A 21,096-nucleotide genomic window follows, 5' to 3' on the forward strand; every position below is an offset into this window, starting at 1 on the left:
GCCCTTTTTCAATCTGAACTGTTTCTCCCAGCTGGTTATTATGTAAACTGTAATTTTACAGAACAGGGAACTGAGTTTTTTTTCTCTCATATTACCATTCTATATATTTTTCAGAACCCAGAAACTATTATTTCACTAATTTTTGGAACCATTTTTGTTAAAGATTGAGCTAAATATACTGAAAACAAATAGTGTCATGATGACTTTCATCAGAAATCCAGATTCTACACAACCTAGTAAATCCTACAATTATCAAAGTAACACTTAAATTGGGATCTTACAATGTGCTCTTTGTATGGATTTAAGCACAAAAAACCCCACTCCATTACATGAACTTACAAAGTTGTCTTGTAAGGGCCATATTACATTTAGTAATGCTAGTCTAATTCTTAATTAGCAATGTAGAACCAATGGGCACTCTTAGAATCTTACCTGCCTAAAGCTCATTAAGATTCTCTGCCCTCCTGATTTTAACTTTTTTTTAATTTTAAAATTATTGTGGATAATTTGCAAGCAGTAAAGCTCCAAATCCAGCAACTCTTCTCTCCTCCACCTCTCCCCAGTGCATCTCCAGGGCTCATATGGATCAAGAATATACTTCAAATTAGGAAAGAAGAATAAGAGAAAAAAGACCATAAAGTCAAGGTTCTGTTTCTAGCCACTTACCAAAACCTCTGGGGGGAAAAAAGAATGGCTTGGATATCTTAGATATGGGCATTAAGGAAGTACTACATCATCATTTCTGAAACTGGTGGTATTACTAGAATCACTATAAAACATCATCTCTTAAACCTATTTCTGCCAGAAAATCTAAAGGAATGTCTTAGTCAATGGTTTTAAATTCCACCTTCTGGTTTCTGCATCTCCTTAGCTGGTTCCTAATTGTCTAGAGCAGGGGTCAGCAACCTGAAACAGTGAAAGAGCCACTCGGAACCGGTTCCCTCACAAAAGGAAAAACTGGGAGCCGCAAAAATTGTGTGCGCATGTGCGTACATGCATGCATGCGCAGAACAGGGTTTGACTGAAGAATGGAGCCAAGGCAAGATATGCACCTACCCTGCATATTTGAATTGATTGGTTGAACTTTTTTAGTCCCACTTTTTTTTTTATGGACTGCACATGGCAGAGGACTGGGAGCCGCAGGAGACGGCTGAAAGAGCCGCATGCGGCTCTGGAGCCGCGGGTTGCAGACCTGTGGTCTAGAATCTCCAGGGGTAGGCAACCTTGGCTCTTTTATGACTCATGGAATTCTGGCTCAGGAATTCTGGGAAATGAAGTCCACGAGTCATAAAAGAGCCAAGGTTGCCTTCAAGACAATAGAAAGAAATTTCTTCCTTTCTCCAAGCCAGAATGAAGTATTGCAAAAAATGCCTAGTTGGGAAAATACTGACATGTTTTCCTTTCACTCTCACAGTTCTGAAGAGAATAAAGCATGAGAGGAAAGCAACTGTGCAGTTAGAAACTTTTCTCAGAGCAATTGTTTGGATGTTTACATAAGACCAGACAAAATATGCAGCATGAACTAAAATGTGACAAAGTATTTTCTTTCCCTTTTATGTGCATGGAGAGTGAGGGATTTTTAACTCTCCTCTTGGTCACCTGGAAGTGAGCACTGATTAGCTCATGATGTTCCCTGCTTCTTTTCAGTGTTTTAAGACGAGCCAAAATGAAGTTAAATACAGGTAAGCATCCTAAAATACTGCTTGATGAAAAACTGGAAAGCAGAAAAAATAGTATGGTCTTTAATGACAAATATGGAGGTGGAACAACATATGTCAGAATAGAATGATAATTCCTGGAAGGGGAATGACAATAGTAGTAATCAGATAATGGCCAAATAGTAAAATGATGCTGAAATGAGGTTTAGAGCCCCTGAAACTACAGTTACTGTATATTAAGAGGCTGATGTATAGAAATATCAGCCCTTGCCTGAAAAATACCATTTTAGAGCAGGCTGGACTTTGGAAATAAAATGTTGCACCTAACAATTCAGCACTGGTATGTTATTTCTATGTTCACTGAATACAAGAAATTATATTAAAACAATAAGATTAATATTCATATTTATATTTCTTACATCAGATTTATAATTAACACAAAGTAAAAATGTAGAGTATTTTTCAACATTCACCTCAATTTGTACTTAATCATAAAAACTTCTTCCCATTTTTTTTCTTCTAGAAAGAAAAGGTAGAATTGCTGCAGGGTCTTGATTAACAGTAATTAAGACCTTTGCCTGAAAGCACTGAGGATTTCATATTGTCTATCTATGATTTCAACCTCAGGGTAATAAACTCCTCATATTAATCCCAAATTTCATTGGCCTTTTTCAGTCCCTCGGGGTCTGGCATGACTACTGTCGTTTTTTCCCCCTTTTCAATGATGCTTAGTTTATGTTATGTTTTTCATTCAGACATCTAAGCCACTCTTATGAATATATTCAGGGGATATTTTCATTTTAAACCCCATGCCCTGTTTCACTCCCCTTTACTCTTCAGGTACCACTCCTTGCTTTTATCTGTAGTTTTTCCACGGTCCTCAAAAAGCTCCCTTGCTTCCAAACGACATTTTCTTTGTGGGAGACTTTAGCTTATCAATACCCACTAATATACCTGGAAATATAAGGATCTTTTCTCCCCTCGAGCCAGAGGCCTGTACTGCCTTCATCCTGTAAGTAGATCCCTTTCTGACCTGCATGTCTAGCAAAGGAACTGCTGTATTTATGTCCGAAAAAATACAGTAACGCTTGTTTGTCTTACAGCAGCACTCTGTGCACAGAATATGAGGTCATTCCTTACCAAAATATCAGAGCTGAACTGACTTCCAGCTACCTATCCTGAAAACCATTCCTTTCCCTTCCCCCATTAAATGTTTATTCCCTTTCCCCGCAAAGACCCCAGGCAATTCTCCCAAATCTCGCCCCCTCCTCCCGCGAACTATAGCAATTACTAACCCGTTTCTCCTGTCCTGCTCTCCGCCATGTTTGTTTTCATCCCTATTTTCTCTCCCCCCTCCCAGCACTAGACGCTGCTGGAGCGTCACCATGGCAACGTACGTCACAGCCTGGGAAGTTCCTTATGCCTTCTACAGCGTGCGAATGCTTTGTATCGGGATTAAAAGTGTTAAGAATTGGGAGGGAAAAAAATAAAATCTTGATATGAAAGGATTGAACTATGCAAACCTGTAGATGGATAACTGGCATTTGAATAAAAAGGAAAATCAATTAACTTCAACGAGGCTGCACCCAGAAGAGGGCCTCAATCAATTAAGTGATAATTATGCCTAAGTAAAAAACGCAGGGTGACTGGAGACATTATTCAGCAAAAGTTAATGCTATGACCAAGAGCTACCTGAACCTAAAGAATGCATAGGTTTATACAATTGAAAATGTAGGCAGAAAGATTTTGCAGTCTTGGCTACGCCTTCATGAAATAAAGAGGATGAGAGTGGTAACAAAGGCAAAAGCAACATCTCATTTTTTTTATTTAGATGACTAAATGAAGGGATGTTTCACACCTTACAAAATTGTTCCATTTTTATTTCTCTACTATTTTTTCAGAATGGCTTATTTCCTCCTCTTCTGTTGGGATGGGGAGTAGAGGAGAAGTGAAAGATATTGGCTGCTTTCCCAATGGCTTATTTTCTGCGTGGCTGTGTGTGTGTGGTTTAAGATCTATAACATGGCCAGCTTCTAGTAATTGTAATGTGGCTGGCTGTTTTCTGGGTTGATTTTTGGACAGTTTAAACATATTTGATTCCTGAATGGTTTTTTCAAATTCACTTAATAGTTTTTGTGCTGCAGGTGGCGGGAAGGAGGAAAGGAGCCTGGGGAAGAAGAATTTAATCTAAACCAGGGGTGTCAAATTGCCAGCCCATGGGCTAGTTGCATCATACAGAGGCCATGCCCACCCTAGGTCTGGCAATGTAAAAAAAGTTGTGATATGTCGTGACACGTCATGTGATGTGGTGAGTTTGACACCGTGATCTAAGCTAATGTTTCTCAACCTCAGCAATTTTAAAATGTCTGGACTTGCAACTCCCAGAATTTCCTAGCCAGCACAGAAGAAATTCTGGGAGTTGAAGTCCACACATATTAAAATTGCTAAGGTTGAGAAACACTAATCTAGCTGAACCAACCTTGCAAGGAAAGGCATTTGGCCTTGAGTGCTTCCTCCATTTCTTTTTCAAATATGTGCAGTGCTGCTATGTTTTGGGGAGGGAAGATTGTAAGTAAGCAAACTTTGTGCTAGGCTTGCATGCTGAATTGATCAGTACTTTTTTTCTCAATTCCTGTGGAACTTATCTTCTACTTGCAGCCATCTTCTATTCAAGGTATTTCTTTGCTTGGTATTGGGTTGCACTTGTTACATAACAAATATACACATAAGGAGCCAATAAACTGTAGTCATCCATAACGGCAGGAAAGTAATTTGATCTCCACTAGAAAATATACTGTATAGAACTTCCTGCAGTGGACAATAAAAAAGGCATTTTAATGTGACATTGCAATCATAAATGCCATTGCGAATCATTCCACCATCACCACCCCTTTCAGGACAACTAACTGCTGGACTGGAATCATATGTGAAGCAGTAAGTTTGCTTCTTGTAGCTCACTAGAGCACTAGAGTGAGTTCTCCAGACATCCTCAACTGGGAATAAGGGACGCCATTTTCTTTTCCATTGCCTGTCCAAATGTCATCACTTTTAATGATAGTGACTTATGCACTCAGGTGATAGGGCACAAAGGACAAGATGTTAGTACTTTAGCAATGATGGTAGGTGGCAGTGGTAGGATCCCCATGAGTATACATTCATTTAATCGTCTTTTAAGTAACCTTGTGGAATTGCTTTTACCCTCATGTGAAGAATCAGAAACCATCTTGAACAGTGCGAGTTGCAAGTAAGTCCATGTCAGTTTCTATGTTCAGCATACCTTTACTCTGAAATCCCCAAACTGCATTCTTAGGGGAAGAGCTCTATCAGAAAAAATTGCTGGAAGCAAGAATTGATTGTATGCTGTTTTTCATTCTTTGGGCTTTGTTTGTTTGTGTGTGTGTGTGTGTGTGTGTGTGTTGCAACTCAGCATGACTTATCACTGCAACAATTGCTAAATAATGATCACTGGTTCACATGAGAGGGCACGATGTGGTGGAGAGGATGCACCCTTATGTCTTGCCTTCAGAATCAAAAATCTCATGCAGATAGGCAGAGAAAAGAGGTGAGTGGGATGGCATCATACTACAGGCCTTGACTCTCCTTGTCTGCTTTGCTTTTCAATAGGGCAGTATATATACCAAATTCATTCCAAGGTACATGCCTGAGTATTCTAATTTCTTAATACGAACATTTATAATGATGTGGCCTCTATGTTGGTCCAACTGGCAAGCAGTTGATCCAACTGGCAAGTCAAATATTCTAGCTCTTTACCATCATCCACTATATTTCACAGCATTCTTCCTGTGTGTTTATTGTTCTGTTTATGCAATGAGTGTGGAATAGTGAACTAAATAACCTCCACTCCAAATACAGACATCCAATTTTTTTTTTTGGCAAAAGGAAAGCAGCAAGACAAGAAAGAAAGACTCATCTTGAAGTGAGTAACAGCAGACTGCCTGCTCATCCATGAAATCAGAAGGCCAGTTCCTGGGGGTCCCACCTAGCAATAAGTGGTCCCCATGACAACAGTGACACTGGACTGTGTTGCCCTTCCACCAAACATGATCCTCACCAAGGATCAAAAACAAGACTTGCTGTAAGATTTCTTTGTATTCTGTAGCTACAATGATTTGTGGCTGGATACAACTGACACACAGGCCTTTCAACTGCTGTCTTCAGGATAATACATGTAATGGCTTGGTAACCCCAATGCCAGCTCTTCAAAGTAGGCTAAGTCAAAAAACAAGGACAGAATACCATGTGACTTGTTGACAGCTATGTGCAGGTTGCTAAAAACCCATGGAAAGCTGGTGCCTATCCTGACTAATATTATGTAATGCAGGACTTATGACTTGACACTCTGTGGTGGCAGATTTCAGGGGTTTGAGTTCCAAGCTGATGTACAGGTAATCTTCAGCTTATGACCACAATTGAGCCCAAAATTTTTATTGCTAAGCAAGATAAAAAAATGAATATTGCCCCATTTTATAACCTTTCTTGCCACAGTTAAGTAAATCACTGCAGTTATTAAGTTAGTAATCTGGCTTCCCCATTGACTTTGCTTGTAAGAAAGTCGCAAAAGATAATCACGTGACCCAGGACATTGCAACCGTCATAAATGAGCAACATGATAACTTTATTGTCACTTTGAATGTACACCAATCGGCATACATCAAAATGAAATTTCGTTGCATACAGCTCTCAAAGGGTCACCACCTCCGATATATACTCCTTGTTCGGGGCCTGCTCAAATTTCACATTGTCCATTTTAGTCTCTAGGGAGTGAACGATGGCAAACAGGACAGATGGAAATGGGGCTCCATGTGGATTAGCCCTCAAATTAGCTTGTATTCTGACAACCTCGCCTTCTTTCCTTTATCTGATCCTGACTCTTCCACCCTTTCCTTAAAGAGGCCTTGCTTCTTTTTGCCCCTGGAGCACGCTGCCGCCGCCACCAACTCCTCCAAAAGCCTCTCTCTCTTCCTCTGGGCCTGCCGACAGCCTCATGCAGTTCCTTCGCTCCATAAGCTCCAGGTCCTCTCCTCCTCTGTCTCCTCTGGAAACAGCCCTGATTTGCAATACAATCCATCACTGGGCCAGCAGTCAGATCTTGCTGCTGGTAGAACAAATTCAAACAGTGCCAACGACTTTTAACAGTCTCACCAACAGTTCCAAAACAACTAGAAACTCGCCATGCCAGCAAAGATTGTCAGTCGTATGTTGTATGTTACCTTAGTTCCACCATGTTGCTCAAACACATTAAAATCTTCCTGATCATGTGGCCTATAGCCCTTACTATCCCTCCCAAAACTATTCACCTTCAAGAGCCAATGCAGCCGCAGCCATTCCAGACGCCGCCATCTTAGAACATGAGTCAATTGCCAAGTATATAAATTTTGATCACATGACCATGGTGATGCTGCAATGGTCGTAAGTGCGAAAAACGGTCATGTCACTTTTTCAAACGCTATTGTAACTTCAAACGGTCACTAAATGAACTGTTGTAAATCAAGGAAGAGCACTTGCCTAAAGCATTGGGCAATATGATACTGTTGATGTGACCTGAACTAAGCAAACATCATAGATAAAAGGGATATTCCTTCAAGAAAAGGGTAAACTGAAGAAGGCCACAAGGACTTAAATACAGGATTATCCAATTGATGAGCAGTACGAATAAGGACCCTGCCCTCTACTATAATTCCTGCTGCTGCAGTTTGTCATGCACTGCTGGCAGCAGAGTACATCTGACAGCAGAAGAGTCAGGAAGTAACTCATAGGTGCATTGTGTGCAAATACTTCAATAATGTAACCCTTTAAGCCCTCCACATCCTGAGCTCTGCCCACCTGATTCATCATTATTGAGAACTCTGCTATCAAGTGGTACTGCAGTACTACAAGGGGGAAATGGTGATCAAGGAAAGAAATTGTGACAGTCATGACAGCTTGAGTTAGATATCATTGTTTCAATACTCCTGAGCTCAGCCACCTTTGCTACAATGGTTCGAGGTAGAGAAAGCCAACCAGAAAGTATAATAACAAAACTGCAAAGGCTGCTTTTTGTTCTGCCAAAGTTCTCTCGTGACCTTGTGTGATTAGTGACTCAGCTGATGTTGCCCCCAGCCCTAAGACATGAGGATATGATTTGCTCCTGGCCCTGGGACATGAAGTCTAGGAGCAGAGACTCTGCTCTCAGGAAGACTGATGAAGCAGTATAGTAGGACCACAGGCTCCTCTTTTCTTTTATATGAGAATGTGACCTTGGACTCTTTGCAGACCTGCTTTTTTGCAAGTAGTGGCTGATCACAAAAGAGAAAGTGAGGGAAGAGCAGTATCATCTTGTGGCCAAGAGGTAGACAATTGGATATAAGTAGATGCTGCAATATAAAGATGCTAATGTGGTCATGCTACCCAGCACACAAAGAATATAAAGTGAGTGGAATGATTATGTACTGTACATATGCACAAATAAAGGCAAATATACATGTCCCAGGATAATGTTACAGGATCCAATCTGGATTGGTCACCGGGACCAGAGGTTCAGTCTTCCAAACTTTTGATCTCGAGCAGGGAATTTTTCTCACCAGAAGACATTCTGGTTTATGAGTCTGGTAAGAGAGAAGTTCCCTGAGGATGGGCATGAGTCTGAAAGTTCGGAAGACTAAACCTCTGGTTCCAGTGACCGACCCAGATTGGATCCTGTACATATACAGGACCATTCTAGAGTGGGTAAGATGATTTACTGTCACTTTGAATTTTGAGACAGGGAAGAGGATTAACATAAAGGAATAGGCCCTTGAATAAAGAGATTAAAGTATGTGTGGTTTTAAGTATCTGAAATGACAGTAAACTTATCTAATGAGGCTATGAGAAATGAGAAAAAATCTAGCTTCCTTGATTATAGGTTTTGTCAAGGTTTGGACACAACATAGAATAGCTGAGTAAGACTAAAACATTGACCACTTTGAATTTACAATGACCAGAGTTCAGACTGGATTTGCAATGAAGAGAGAGAAGTAGCAGATGTGGTTGACAATTACCTGTTCTTTTTGTCTCTGGCAATCTCTTAGGGCAGGGGTGTCAAACTTGCGATGTCACGTGATGTCGCGCGTCGTACCGGAGCTTTTTCCCCATTCCCGGCAATGGGGTGGCGCAGTTTTGTCGTGACGTGTCCGGCTCGCAGGCTGGCAGTTTGACACCCCTGTCTTAGGGGATGGCTGCTGGCAGGGCAATCAGGTGTCATAAAATGGTACACTTGTATCTTTTACATACCTATCTACCCACTTCAGACTTATTGGTTTCCTCAGCCCTATTCACTCCTCCAAGTACAGTAATAATTGTGAACATTCAAAATTTTATTTCCTTAAAAATAAAAATGTCGAAATATCCCAAGATTCCCTGGACACCTAGTTTCTGGAATTCTCCCCAGACTTTTTACCCAGTACTGGCCATAAGAAGAGCCTAATATAGGGGTGGGCAACTACGGCCCCTTTACGACTTGTGGACATCAACTTCCAAAATTCCAGAGCCAGCCATAAAGGGGTCATAGTTGCCCACCCCTGGTATGATATATTCTTCCATTAAAGAAGCAATGTGTTTCATCAGTGTTTCCTCTCTCCCGCTGTGCTTTAAATACCCCTCTTTGGGTTGTGTAGTCTGGAAGGAAAAGGAAGGAGGACTTAGACTATAACAATCAGCAACATTTTATGCTAAGATGCATTGAGAATTTTTTTTCTGGAATGTTTTTTACCCTGATTACATCCGGCATTCTTGCCAGCATCTCCCTCCATACCTATCAGTTTGACAGCAATTATCTGAAGGACAGAGTCTCAATTTCTTATTAACAATCCACTGGGTTGGAAAGAATAAAAATGTTTTTTTCAAAGAATAAATTGCTCATTTTTTTTAACATACCCATGGAAATGTTCTTGTAACTCTGAAAGGAAAACAAGAAAAAACAGATAAATGATGAGGCATGACTCTAATATGAAAATGGTAAGAGTGTTGTGCTTTTCAATTCCAGAATATTTAGTATAAAATAAAAAGGTCTGAGCACAGGGGTAAGTAACACATTTTGTAGTGTTCAAGAGAATAAGGGGAGAGAGGGAGGATTATTATCAAAGCTATTTTTTCAAATTTATGAAAACAAAGCTCTGCGGAACCCCTTTTCTTTCTCACTTTCTTCCTAGAGTATTCCTATTAAGATGGGGAGGGGAATATAACAAAGATAAAAAGGAAATATTTTTTAGTTATTAAGAAAATGTATAGGGCCGCCCAACTCATCATGAATACTGGCAGTTTACAGAAATAAAATCCCAATACAGAACCTATTAATCTCCCCCACACACACCCTATGACAACAATCAAGCCAACCACTTGATGAGCTCCCTATTACCCTGAGGTCTCCAGGCCTGCTGGCAAAACCATGTGTTCAGGGCCTTTCAAAAGAGTATCAAGGTGGGGGTCAATCTTATTTCCACAGGGACGGTATTCCCCAGGGAGCCACCATGGAGAAGGCCATTGTTCTTGCTCCCACCAGATGGACCTCCTTAAGAGAGGTGACTTCTAATATGCTCTGCTTCCATGTTCTGGTGGATCAGGTAGATATAACTAGAAAAAATAACCAGGCCCCAGGTCATGTAGGACTTTAAAGGTGATAACCAGTACCTTGAATTGGACCTGGAAGCAATTTGGATTAACTAAATAAGTGGTAACAATGTATCTGTATACCTTGTAAAATTACGTATTATAATGAATTATGTCATTATGTAAATCCATGTGGAGCAAACGTATTCTGAAGTAATGCAATATTTACTTGCATTATATGGTCTTACGCTGTAAGGCCGAATAAGAATTTGTTAAGTGCTCCCTGTTTGTATACTAGGCTTTTAATTGTGATTTTTTTTATTGATTGTCTTATTTACTGTACAAGTGGTAGTTTATAATTCACCTTCCACCCAATTTTGGTATTGCTTTGCATCTTTGATTTAACAAATAGTCAATATTTGTATTTAATTTTGCAGTTTGAAAGTCACCAAGTCCATTTTGGATAGAGTTAAACATTTCAATAAATCAGAATAACAACTATGTTAATACAAATCAGAATTTTGTTTGATGGGATACACAGACTTATCATTTCTGTTTCAAGTCTTCAATAATTACACATAGTGCCATCCATATTAATTGATGAAATATTCTGTAATTACATGAATATACATATATCAATATTCATAAAATTCTCAATATTTAAAGAAATATATAACCTATTTTTAAAGAAGAGTAGTAGTGGAACTTCAATACTTTTTAAAACCTCCTCAAACATATATTTAAAATATGCATAAAATATTTTAAAAGTTATAGCCAACTATTATGAAAGTGTTAATAGATTTTAAATCTCATTGTCTATATACAAGAACAAAAACTGGAGTACATCTAAACAATACAATATTTCTTACATCTGTAAGTTATCCACTGTACTAAAAAACTGTGAAATTTTACCTAAAGATCTGAATCTATAGTTCATATTGTTAGAAAGCAATGACAGTAAATTTTCTATATTATTTTAGGATTATTATGCAAGTGGAATATTACTGTCAGTTGGAGATATAGTTGATCCATTCTATTCATACCCATCTGTTTCAAAGACTGTAAGGTTGTTATTGTTGGATCACTGAAACTAGACAAAGAAACAGGGCGGTCTGTGGGAGGAGTAATACCAATTACATGTTCAGGTAGAGGCAATGGTACATAACAAAACAAATGTGCAATTCATACATTGAAACTCAACCACAGCATTAATTCAAGTATTGTATAGACAACAGCTTTCTCTGAAAACAAGTAATGTAAGTTGTTATTCTAATACTAATTTTAAGGAAGTTTCCGCTTTGCTTTTTTAAAAATATGAGAATCATATTAAATCATATTAAAACTGTTTAGTTTATATTAAATATTCCTTCAAAACTATTAATATGACCTATTCAGGGATAATCATAAAATGCTATATTATTTTTAGTTTTATTTGAATTTTGAAGCTTGATGTAAAAATTGATGTTCAATTTTAATTAATCTGAAATAATAAATTTGCCATAATATATTAATCAAGGCAATTATCAAGCAATCCTCCAATTAATTGTTTCTGGAATACTTGAAATAATTTTAGGTGGGTCTAGTACAAAAATAATAGGCTTTACATTTTTATAAACTAGATTGTGATTTTCAAATCTTTCCTTTGAAATATTCCCATTTACTTCAAAAGAACTACTCTAAAGTAAACATTTGTGAAGACAGTGATTTCAAATGTAAAATAAAAATTACGATGGCATAATTGGATATATATTTTAAACATGAGCACATTTTGTTGGAAAATTTCAATGGATTTTAGCCCCAAGTCTGTATGCTCATTGTTGCAAATAATAAAGTTTCATTATAAGTAAATATGAAATCTGTACATTTTGTCAAGGAAATGTAGTGTATTACAGAATAATTCCATTACTGTTATTATTTTGCAATTGAGGGAAAATTTGGAATATTTTGAACTATCGATATTTCACGTATTTCAAACATAAAGTTCTACACTTTTAAAACCTATATATTTTACTTGTATTGTTAAAACTACCTGTAGCTTTTCCTCAGATCAAAACCAATCTGGGTAATATATTTTGGTAATAGATCATTAATTAGGTGCTATTAGGTTTGATGCCACATTGTGATAAAATTATTTTCTTTGAAATTCCTTGTGATTCTGATTTTCTTTTGTTAGTATGTTTTTTTTTAAGAACTAGATTTTTTTTCAGTCATCAAGGAAATTCGTGTATCTTAAGATGCTATCTTTTCTTCATAATGGCTTGATATTTTTAAACAGATATTTGAATTTGAATTTATTTTAGGTAACCATGACTGTACATTCATTTGTTTTTCTATTTCCAGTTAATAACAATATACACATCAATGAACTTGTATAACCTACATTATGAATTAGAAATGTTTGCTTTTTAGTACTTTCTGTATGGCATATGGTTGAAATTATTTTCATATTGTACACTTTTTAAAACTATCACTACACTTAAATTTTGTCAGGATGATAAATTGTCCATACTATGTGTTAATATACAAAACATATTGATTTTCATTATGTATATAGGGACTGAAATTTACATTCATAGGGGTGAAAAATATACATTCTTCAAAGAAGTTTAACTCCAGACTATGGATTCATTGTTGTATTTTGCTAGAACACATTTCTTACTATTTTCTTCTGGGAAATCTTCCTGGTTTATCATGTGGTCTTAAGTTTCCCAACTAAAAATCAGAATCAAGCTCTCTTTCTCTCCTAGCTTTCTCTCAGTGCTAGAAATAAGAAAGTTGCCAACCAATTCTGAAAATGTTGCCTAGAAAATGGCATGAAATATAATTGCCAGGAATCAAGACTAGCTTAAAGCACAACAACATAAATAAAAATGCTAGGTGTGGGTAAAAGACAGTGCAGGACAAAAGGAGTACTGTATCAGTGGCACCAGAATGTATGGAAGCCAGTATGCTTATATAGTGCTCCATCACTACAGGATAACACCAATAGTATTAATGTATGATGATAAAAATGTAGAAGTATGAAAAATGGGGATATATATTTAATATGTATATAGGGCTAAGGGGAAGGGGGTGAAAAATTAATTATATATACATTACTTGCAAAGTAAATTGTATTGCAGTATGGTATATCGTTCACAATAATCATTTACAGGATTACAAGTAATCAGCTCATTTGTATTTATTAAATTTATTAGTATTTATCACCATCGCCGAAAAGATGACTCAAATGAAATATCCAAATCTCTTTTCCAAAATTTAAAAATAAGGTTGTTTCACTGATAATTCCATTTTTAATGTTTAAATTAAAGATATTTCTGGTATGAAACAATTATAGTCAATTTTTACTACTATTTACTATAGTTAGCAAAAATCATACTAGCATCTAGTATTTGTAAATGCTAGTGGTTTTAAAACATTAACATGCCATTAAGTGTATTTTCTTGATATATCAGATCCCTTGCTACTGTATATTCCCTAGTAGTTGTAGGAAGTTGTAAATTAATGCTTCCATTTTTTAAAAAACAATTGCACTATTTAGTTCTGAGTGTTAATACAAAACACCAAGGTAAAAGAAAAAGAACAAAGCAACCAAAGGGTTCCTTTTGTTTACTAAGCCATTAAAGAAAATGAGTTTATATTTCTATATATTTTTGGAAACTTGCTTTTATACTGCAACCATGTAGAAAAAAACAAACTGAAATGTGCTTGATGCTACACTCAGCCCTTAAAAATTTATCTGTAAGCAAATCAACCTTTGCAAATTTATCTGAAAAGTGAGTCTAACATTGTTCAGTGGCATGTACTCCACTCAAGTATGTGAGCCATCAGGCTTTAGTGTCATGTAGTTCATTCAAGCTCCTGCTTTAAAAGCTCTCAAAATGTGTTCTTCTAAAGGCTTTTTGCACTGTGGCCTTTAACTGTTTGACTGCAATAGGTAAACTAACTAGAAATGAAGATGCCTTAAGGATTTCAACTCTTGTGCTGCTTGTATCCATACTCTGCTGCCCAAGCCCGACTTGTGGACTGCCCTGTATGGGTGCTCCTCCCAACCTGTAAGGATTGCAAACCCCTATTTGCTTTTCTATACCCAGGTTTTTGAGGATATCAGTATTACAACAATTTCACGCCAGGGTTATTTATTACCAAAAATTTCTTATCTATTGGCCAACAAGTGGACTCTTTGCCTTCCAGTCAACAGAAAGCATATAGGTGAGGGTCTTTCTTATCAATTCCTTGTTCTACTCTGGAATTTGCTTTTCTAGCCCGTTATTTACCCCCATTTTTCTTCTCAAATTCATCGCATAAGTAACAAATCCCCAGAGGATGGCAGCTGTTGTTTTGCTTGCATTATTTTTTTTTCTTCATCTAGCTCAAAAGGCTTGAACAAAACCACTACCAACAAAACCTACTGAGCTAGGAGGAAAAAAAACCTTTTTAAGGACTTCAACAGCTTGTATTTACGGATTGTTACATTTTGAGAATAGCTTTCCTTCGCAAGCCGTGACCCATTAGAAGTTCCCAGAGGAAAATCCTCCAACACTGGATTCTCTCCCCCTTTAGAAGGTAAATAAGAACGAGTCTGCAATAAGAAAGAAAAAAAAGAAAAAAAAGCTTCAGCACATTACAATTGTTCACAAGCTGGTCCTACTAAAATCACTAAGGCTTGACCTGGAAGAGAAGCCACCTTTGCAATCCTGTATACACGTGTTCATCAGTAAGTATAACTCCTTCAAAGAGAGCTGGCTCTCAAAATAAGTCGATTCAAGATGGCCATAGCAGCCTTCTTTCCTCTGCACACTGATGCACATGGTCCTGCAGAAAGACTCCCACCACCATCTTAAGACTTCGGGCTTTTATTTATTGCGCCTGTTTCATCCTAGGCCCTCCGCCAAATACAGTTTTCCTGCGATGGTTGCAACTACCTACATTGGGAACAAGGTTAATCAATAGCATCGCAGCAGGACTTCCCAGTCCCGACTAAGAGCAAAATAGGCCGTTTCTCCTCCCTTAGAAAGCTCTTCGGATGAAAACTGCCATTTTTCCCGAAGCTCCCTCTTTAATAGTCACGAGGGGCGGAACAATAGCACTTTTCCACCTTCTGCCTCGTGTCCCTCCTTGGACGCGGGCGAGCTTTCCAGCTTTCCCTCGCAGACCCGACCAACGACGCGCTCCGATTGGCCGAAGCCCCCCCCCCGCGCTTGGAGCGTTGCAGAAACCCTGGATTTGAGATCCGGATCACATGTCAATCACCGAAAGTTCGGTAGCCCTCGTGCGCGCGTTCTGTCGCGCCCAGACATTCATTATTACGGCGGATTGCATTCCGCTGACCTGAGCTCCTTTTCTCAGATCAACCTCTCTACCCGGAGCAGGGCTGGGGGGCTGGGGTGGGGGAGAAGTTGCCGTTTGCTTTACCTTTGCATACAAATCTCCCTATTGTCCGAAGCAAACATGCGCTTAAAGGGCAAAGGATCGGCCATTCCTCCGCGTCTAGTGCAGCAAGGCCGATTTGGTCGGGATCAGAATGCAGCTAGAATCTCTGCCGCTCAGGTATTTGCGGATTACGGGAGCTCTTTTGTAATACAGCGGGATTATTTCGATTTTTTTTCCCCCTCCTTTGGACGCGCCACCAAAGTCCTGTGTGAAATCATTTCCCTCTTTGAGAATCAGTTCTGCTCGTGCGTAGTTCTCTTGCCGCCTTAAGCCTACTTTTTTTTTCCGCCAAATTTTAAGAACTCTGTATTAGACGGTCGTGCCCAGCATTTCGCCAATGTTTCTCCCCCCTCCCCCCCAGGTTAATTTTTCTACTTCTCAAAATCACTAACGGAAGAGAGAATAATCAGAAAAAAAATGAAGTGGGTTAAGGAAACGCGGGGAAGAACTATCGTTTATTCACGCGCGCATATTTGGGAAATACAAGGCTGTAATTTACTCGTTCCCGTATATGTTTCAAGAATGTCCTTTCTGACCATCCTTTGATAAACGTTCAAAAGAGGTGTTTTAGAAAGAGCGGGGCCACTTAGAAGCTTAAGCCGTTTAGAGTCTACTATGTCTTTTAAGATTTCCTTCTGCATGAAACTACTAACTAACATAAATACATCGCTGAGTTCCCGCTGTTCATACCGTGTGAATGCTTACAGTAATTGTCAAGAAACTGTCAAGTGTAACTTAATCTTCGTTTAGGACTAGAGCCTGCTAATGGGTCCCTGCTCTTGGAGAAAGTAGAGGCATTCTTTGGAACCTTTATGGGATTTATTCTGCATTCAAGTATAAAGACTTCTGTGAAAAGATTAAAAAATGGTTTCATATTATCTTTATGAACCTTTTTTCTCCTATTCCCATTTTTCTCTCGAAGCAGAACATCCAGATTCAGTCAGTTTTGTTCCATACTGTATCAACCTTGTCAAATCTCAAGCCTTCCTCTTTCTGCTATGTATTCAAGATGGACAGTGATTAATATGTACATTTATTATGTATTTATGTGTAATGGTGTAGGTATATACATATGTATGTATATAGCATGTTTATATGTGTTACATATGTGTACACTTGGAGAGTATGCAACAGAATTTCATCTTTAATGTGTGCCCACAATAAAAAAATGACAATACAATTACATTGAGAATTGCCATTTTTATCCAACAGTTGAAGCTAAGATTTAGTTGTTTTTGAAGCATTAATTTAACTTTTGAAGTCTCCATCTTCTCTTAAACTTGGTCTTATTTTTTAAAAAGTAGTAAACTTTCTTTTTATGTTTTTAACGCCTCAGGGTATTGGGACAGTGATAGGAAGGCAGATATTCAAAATTGCCATTCGGCCATGAAGTAAGTTGCGTTTGCCTGTTTCTGTGTATTATGGTGAAGTTAACCATGATTACACAATTCAGTTTTCTGGACTCAGACTGGACCATAAATTTGACAGCAACTGGTTTGCATAACACAATGTGCTAAAATATAGGTAGCTAATTTAGTGAATCATGCAGATAGATGTTTTCTTAATGATTTTTTGTTGGTTGCTATTTGTCAATCCAGTTTACTTCATAAAGCTGTGGTGAAGTCAGTAGGAAACCCAGGTTCATTTATCGACTTTATTACACTGTAAGCTACTCAGGGTCCCCCCAAAACGTAAGATGGCTAGCAAATAAATTTAATAATTATAATTTATACATTTAAGTATGACTATAAAGTTAACAGTTCATTTTTCCCAAATTTCAGGATTCTTTGATGACAAAGCAGTTTGTATACAGTTTATATGGGCATCTTTAGTATAAAGAATTAGGATTAAGATAATTTACCATGCAGAACATCATCTTAAAATGGGAAATAGTTCTTTTTGAATGATAGCTTATCTGTTTCCCTGGCAGCTTTGGCACACAATGGAGAAAAGTAAGTTACATGTTTTCTCATTACCACTTCTATTAAAATGTTATAGTGCCACTGGATCGGCTTATATATCTGGTTATGATACAAATAATTTCATTCTTGCATTTGTGCATAGTGACATATATTTATCTTGCTTTAAGCAGCAGAATTATGAGTTGGGTAGATTACCATACATAACAGTACTTTAGCAAAATAACTGTTAGAAAACAGATGCCTATATTGGATGACTTCCCCAATATGGATGTGATTTTAAAAATATTGGCCATAGTCCTTGAAACACTTGTTCTTCATTAAGTAGAAATAAATCAATACGTTCATTAATAACTATCTCTGCCTTAGAAAGAGTAAGCGTTTCAATATTTCATACATATGAGGCTTAAACCATTCATAAATTTTTATTTAATTTGAGATGAGGTTGCTTATTTTGCAGTTTTCCGAGCCTTTTTGAGCAGATTCCTCTACAACTCAGTTTTTGCTTAATAAAGTGAGTAGAGTGGATCCTGGAATAGGTTAAGATAAAAATGACTGGGTTTTAAAATGTGTGTTTTATTTTGAACATTTCAACTTGTCTTCTTCCTTGAGTCCAATACACATGGTTCTCCAAAGGAATACACTCCTGAAATCCTCATTCAGAAGTCACTTCTTGATTTCCATACTGCCATTAGGCCTATAGGCATTGATAGGAAGTGCAATTCTAAAGCTGAACTGAGACATAATACAGTTCCTTTAAATTTTGTCTAACATGTTTTTTTTGTGCCCAGACTCTGTTTCTATAAGGAATAGTTTATGACAGCAGTCCCCAACCTTTCTGGCACCATGGACTGGCAATGGGGGTGGGGATGGTTTCATGCGCGCAACCTAATCCTATGCATGCACAGATGAAGCTTCGTGTGCTCGCCCACCGCTTGTGTGGATTGGTTCCCCACTGGCCATGGACAGGTATCAGTCTGTGGCCTCGGGTTTGGGGACCTCTGGTTTATGATATATGAAACCTGCCATTTGTGATTTATTCAATGTATGAATCATTGAATATTGTCAATATTTTGCTCCAGTCATGTTCTAAAAGCAGTAACTTTCTCTTTTGAACAGTGGAGAAGTTCAAAAGCAAGTTACAATTTTTAATGAAATGGCTTATGGGTTTCTGTATTTATATCTCGATATTTCCCTACTTCAGGGTATTGAAAAAACACTTAAAAACATAATTAAAAACATTCCAGAATATATTAGAACTCAGGATACTGAATAAGGATGGTTCATTAGAACTAGGCTCATTTTTTTGTGTTAGAATGGGTGGGGAAAAATAAAAAAATAAAAAGGGACATGTTTAAAAATCTCCACAGAGATTTAGTTTGATAAATAGAGGTACTAAAAGGACTTTGTGTCTATTAAGGAGTGCTATTTTCCCCCTTGGCCATTCAGAGAAGTGGGCATCAGAACCTGGTGATATGTCAAAAACATGGTTGGAATGGAGAAATGATACCACTTAACCAGTAAATTAGCTACTGCTGTCATTTGTTAGTATCCTTTGCCTGACATTGCATTGCCCAAAATGTGAATCATTAAGGGGAGAGAGCAAAAGAGCTACCTACTAAAGGAGGGTAGGCAGTTTCTCTCCATGCACAGAGAGGGACTCCCATGCTGGGATGAAGAAATAAAGCTCAGCTCTTTGGGATCCCAGCTTTGTTTCTCTAGCCCACCGTAGGAGTTCTCTTCCTCTCCATATGTGAAGAAAACTCCTGTGCTGGAATGGAAAAACAAAGCTTGGATCCTAAAGACCCAAGCTTCATTTCTGCAGCCTGACAAAGGTTACACATATAAACACCTCATCCATGAAGGGGAGGGGAAATGGTTTAACAGGTGGCAGCAAATTGCAACTTTATTTGCTGGCTTCCCCATTGACTTTCTGGGGATGCCAGCAGAGAATATTGCAAATGGCAATCACATGATCACAGGGAACTTGTCAATTAGTAGTCAGTGTGAACAGATTGCTAAGCACCCAATTCATGAGCATGTGACCAGGGGTGGCAGTGTGACATTTTGCAACAGCTGGAAGGGCTTCACAGACCATAAAATACCCATTCCAAGTCATTGTGACTTTGAATGATCATTAAACGACAGCTGTATGTTGAGAATTATTTGTAAACCCTAAAATCATTGTAGTATTAACCACAGATTTGGATGTACCAAGAAATATGCTTTGTTTATAGGGTAGGGAAAAGTAGCTTGCTATTACATTTGAATCAAAGTGTGATTTTATGCACTCTTGTGAAGCAGTTTATCAGCACATTGAAACCTTCAAGTATATCATTTTCAGTATTTATGTATCCTGGAGCAATAACTTAATGAAAGTTTTAGATTAATATCTTCAATTACAGATTTTACTTTAAAAGCTAATTGTTCATGGCTGTCAGTTTAGTATGTTAAATCATAGTTTATTTGATTTTACTGTTAAAAGGTAGTTCTTCTAGCTAGTATTCCTTGTGTATCAGGGAAGAGTAGTATTCTAAAGAACATATACATCACTGAGAAGGTTTATTAAGGAGAATGACCATCCACAATTTGTAATATTAATGATATGATCTCTGGGTGAATTATAAGGTATCTGGAGGCTGGTAGCACCTGATCTGGCATCTGATTGATAAGTTCTGTAGTTTTTCAAAAAAAATGCACAAGGAAGTACTTAGCAATCTGGCTACCATATTTACACATCAGTATTTTGGATCACAAAAATGCATTATAATAATGTAAAAGTGAGTTTATATAGGCAGCAATAGATTCCATCGTGACCAAGAATGATTCTGATGTCTGTTTCCTTAAAATTCCTGGTGAGTGGGATTTCTATAGAGGTTAAAAAATATTGAAGATGAAACAGTTGTAAGGGTGCAAAGGCACCATCACCCAGCTTTATCTTTATCTGAAAGTAGAAATGATCAAAAACAGTGTCTCTAATTTTTGTTTTGCAGAGATGATTTAAGATAGTCAACAGTATTAGCAGCTGTTAAAAGAATCAGCAGTATTTTTCCTGCAGGAGGTTAGCCTTCTGGGTAACTTAAGATTGATTCGGTCCCCATGCCAGGCTTGAAATGCATCAATATAATTGACTTCTACGGTAGTAGAGATACTTTTTAAAAAACAGTGAGCAGGGTTGGGCAGCAGTTGCCAAAAGTCTAGATCTAGAGATTTTCCTTAGGGATTTGTTAAAGATTGGCCACTATTCCATTATGTAAAGATCTGATCTTATCCTCTGCTATCAAATAAAGCATAATGGTGTAGATCAGACATGTCAAACAAAAGGCCCGGGGGCCGGATCCGGCCCGCAAAGTGCTTTCATGTGGCCCGCAAAGCCATCCTGGAAACAGAGGGAATGGCCCCCACTGCCTTGGCCCTGGCCCAGAGACCCTCCTTCTGCCAGAAACCCTCAGATCTGTCCCACTCCTTCCCAGGCCCCCATAGGCACCCTTGATGAGAATGAT

The 21,096-nt window shown here is 38.0% G+C and overlaps 1 protein-coding gene across 2 annotated transcripts in view; it reads right to left on the reverse strand.

The window, feature by feature from the left end:
- BEND5 (BEN domain containing 5) overlaps positions 1-2,993 on the reverse strand; it is a gene marked incomplete at its 5' end in the record, with an annotated part of 895,229 nt that extends 892,236 nt beyond the window's left edge. For both annotated transcript variants that reach the window (XM_083359611.1, XM_083359610.1), the window contains one exon: positions 2,950-2,993. In XM_083359611.1, coding sequence (XP_083215737.1) covers positions 2,950-2,993 — 44 coding nt within the window. The remainder of the gene's footprint in view (positions 1-2,949) is intronic.
- Positions 2,994-21,096: the final 18,103 nt, after the last annotated feature.

This window comes from Vipera ursinii (assembly GCF_947247035.1).
Source record: "Vipera ursinii genome assembly, chromosome: 3".
Classification (NCBI taxonomy): domain Eukaryota; kingdom Metazoa; phylum Chordata; class Lepidosauria; order Squamata; family Viperidae; genus Vipera; species Vipera ursinii.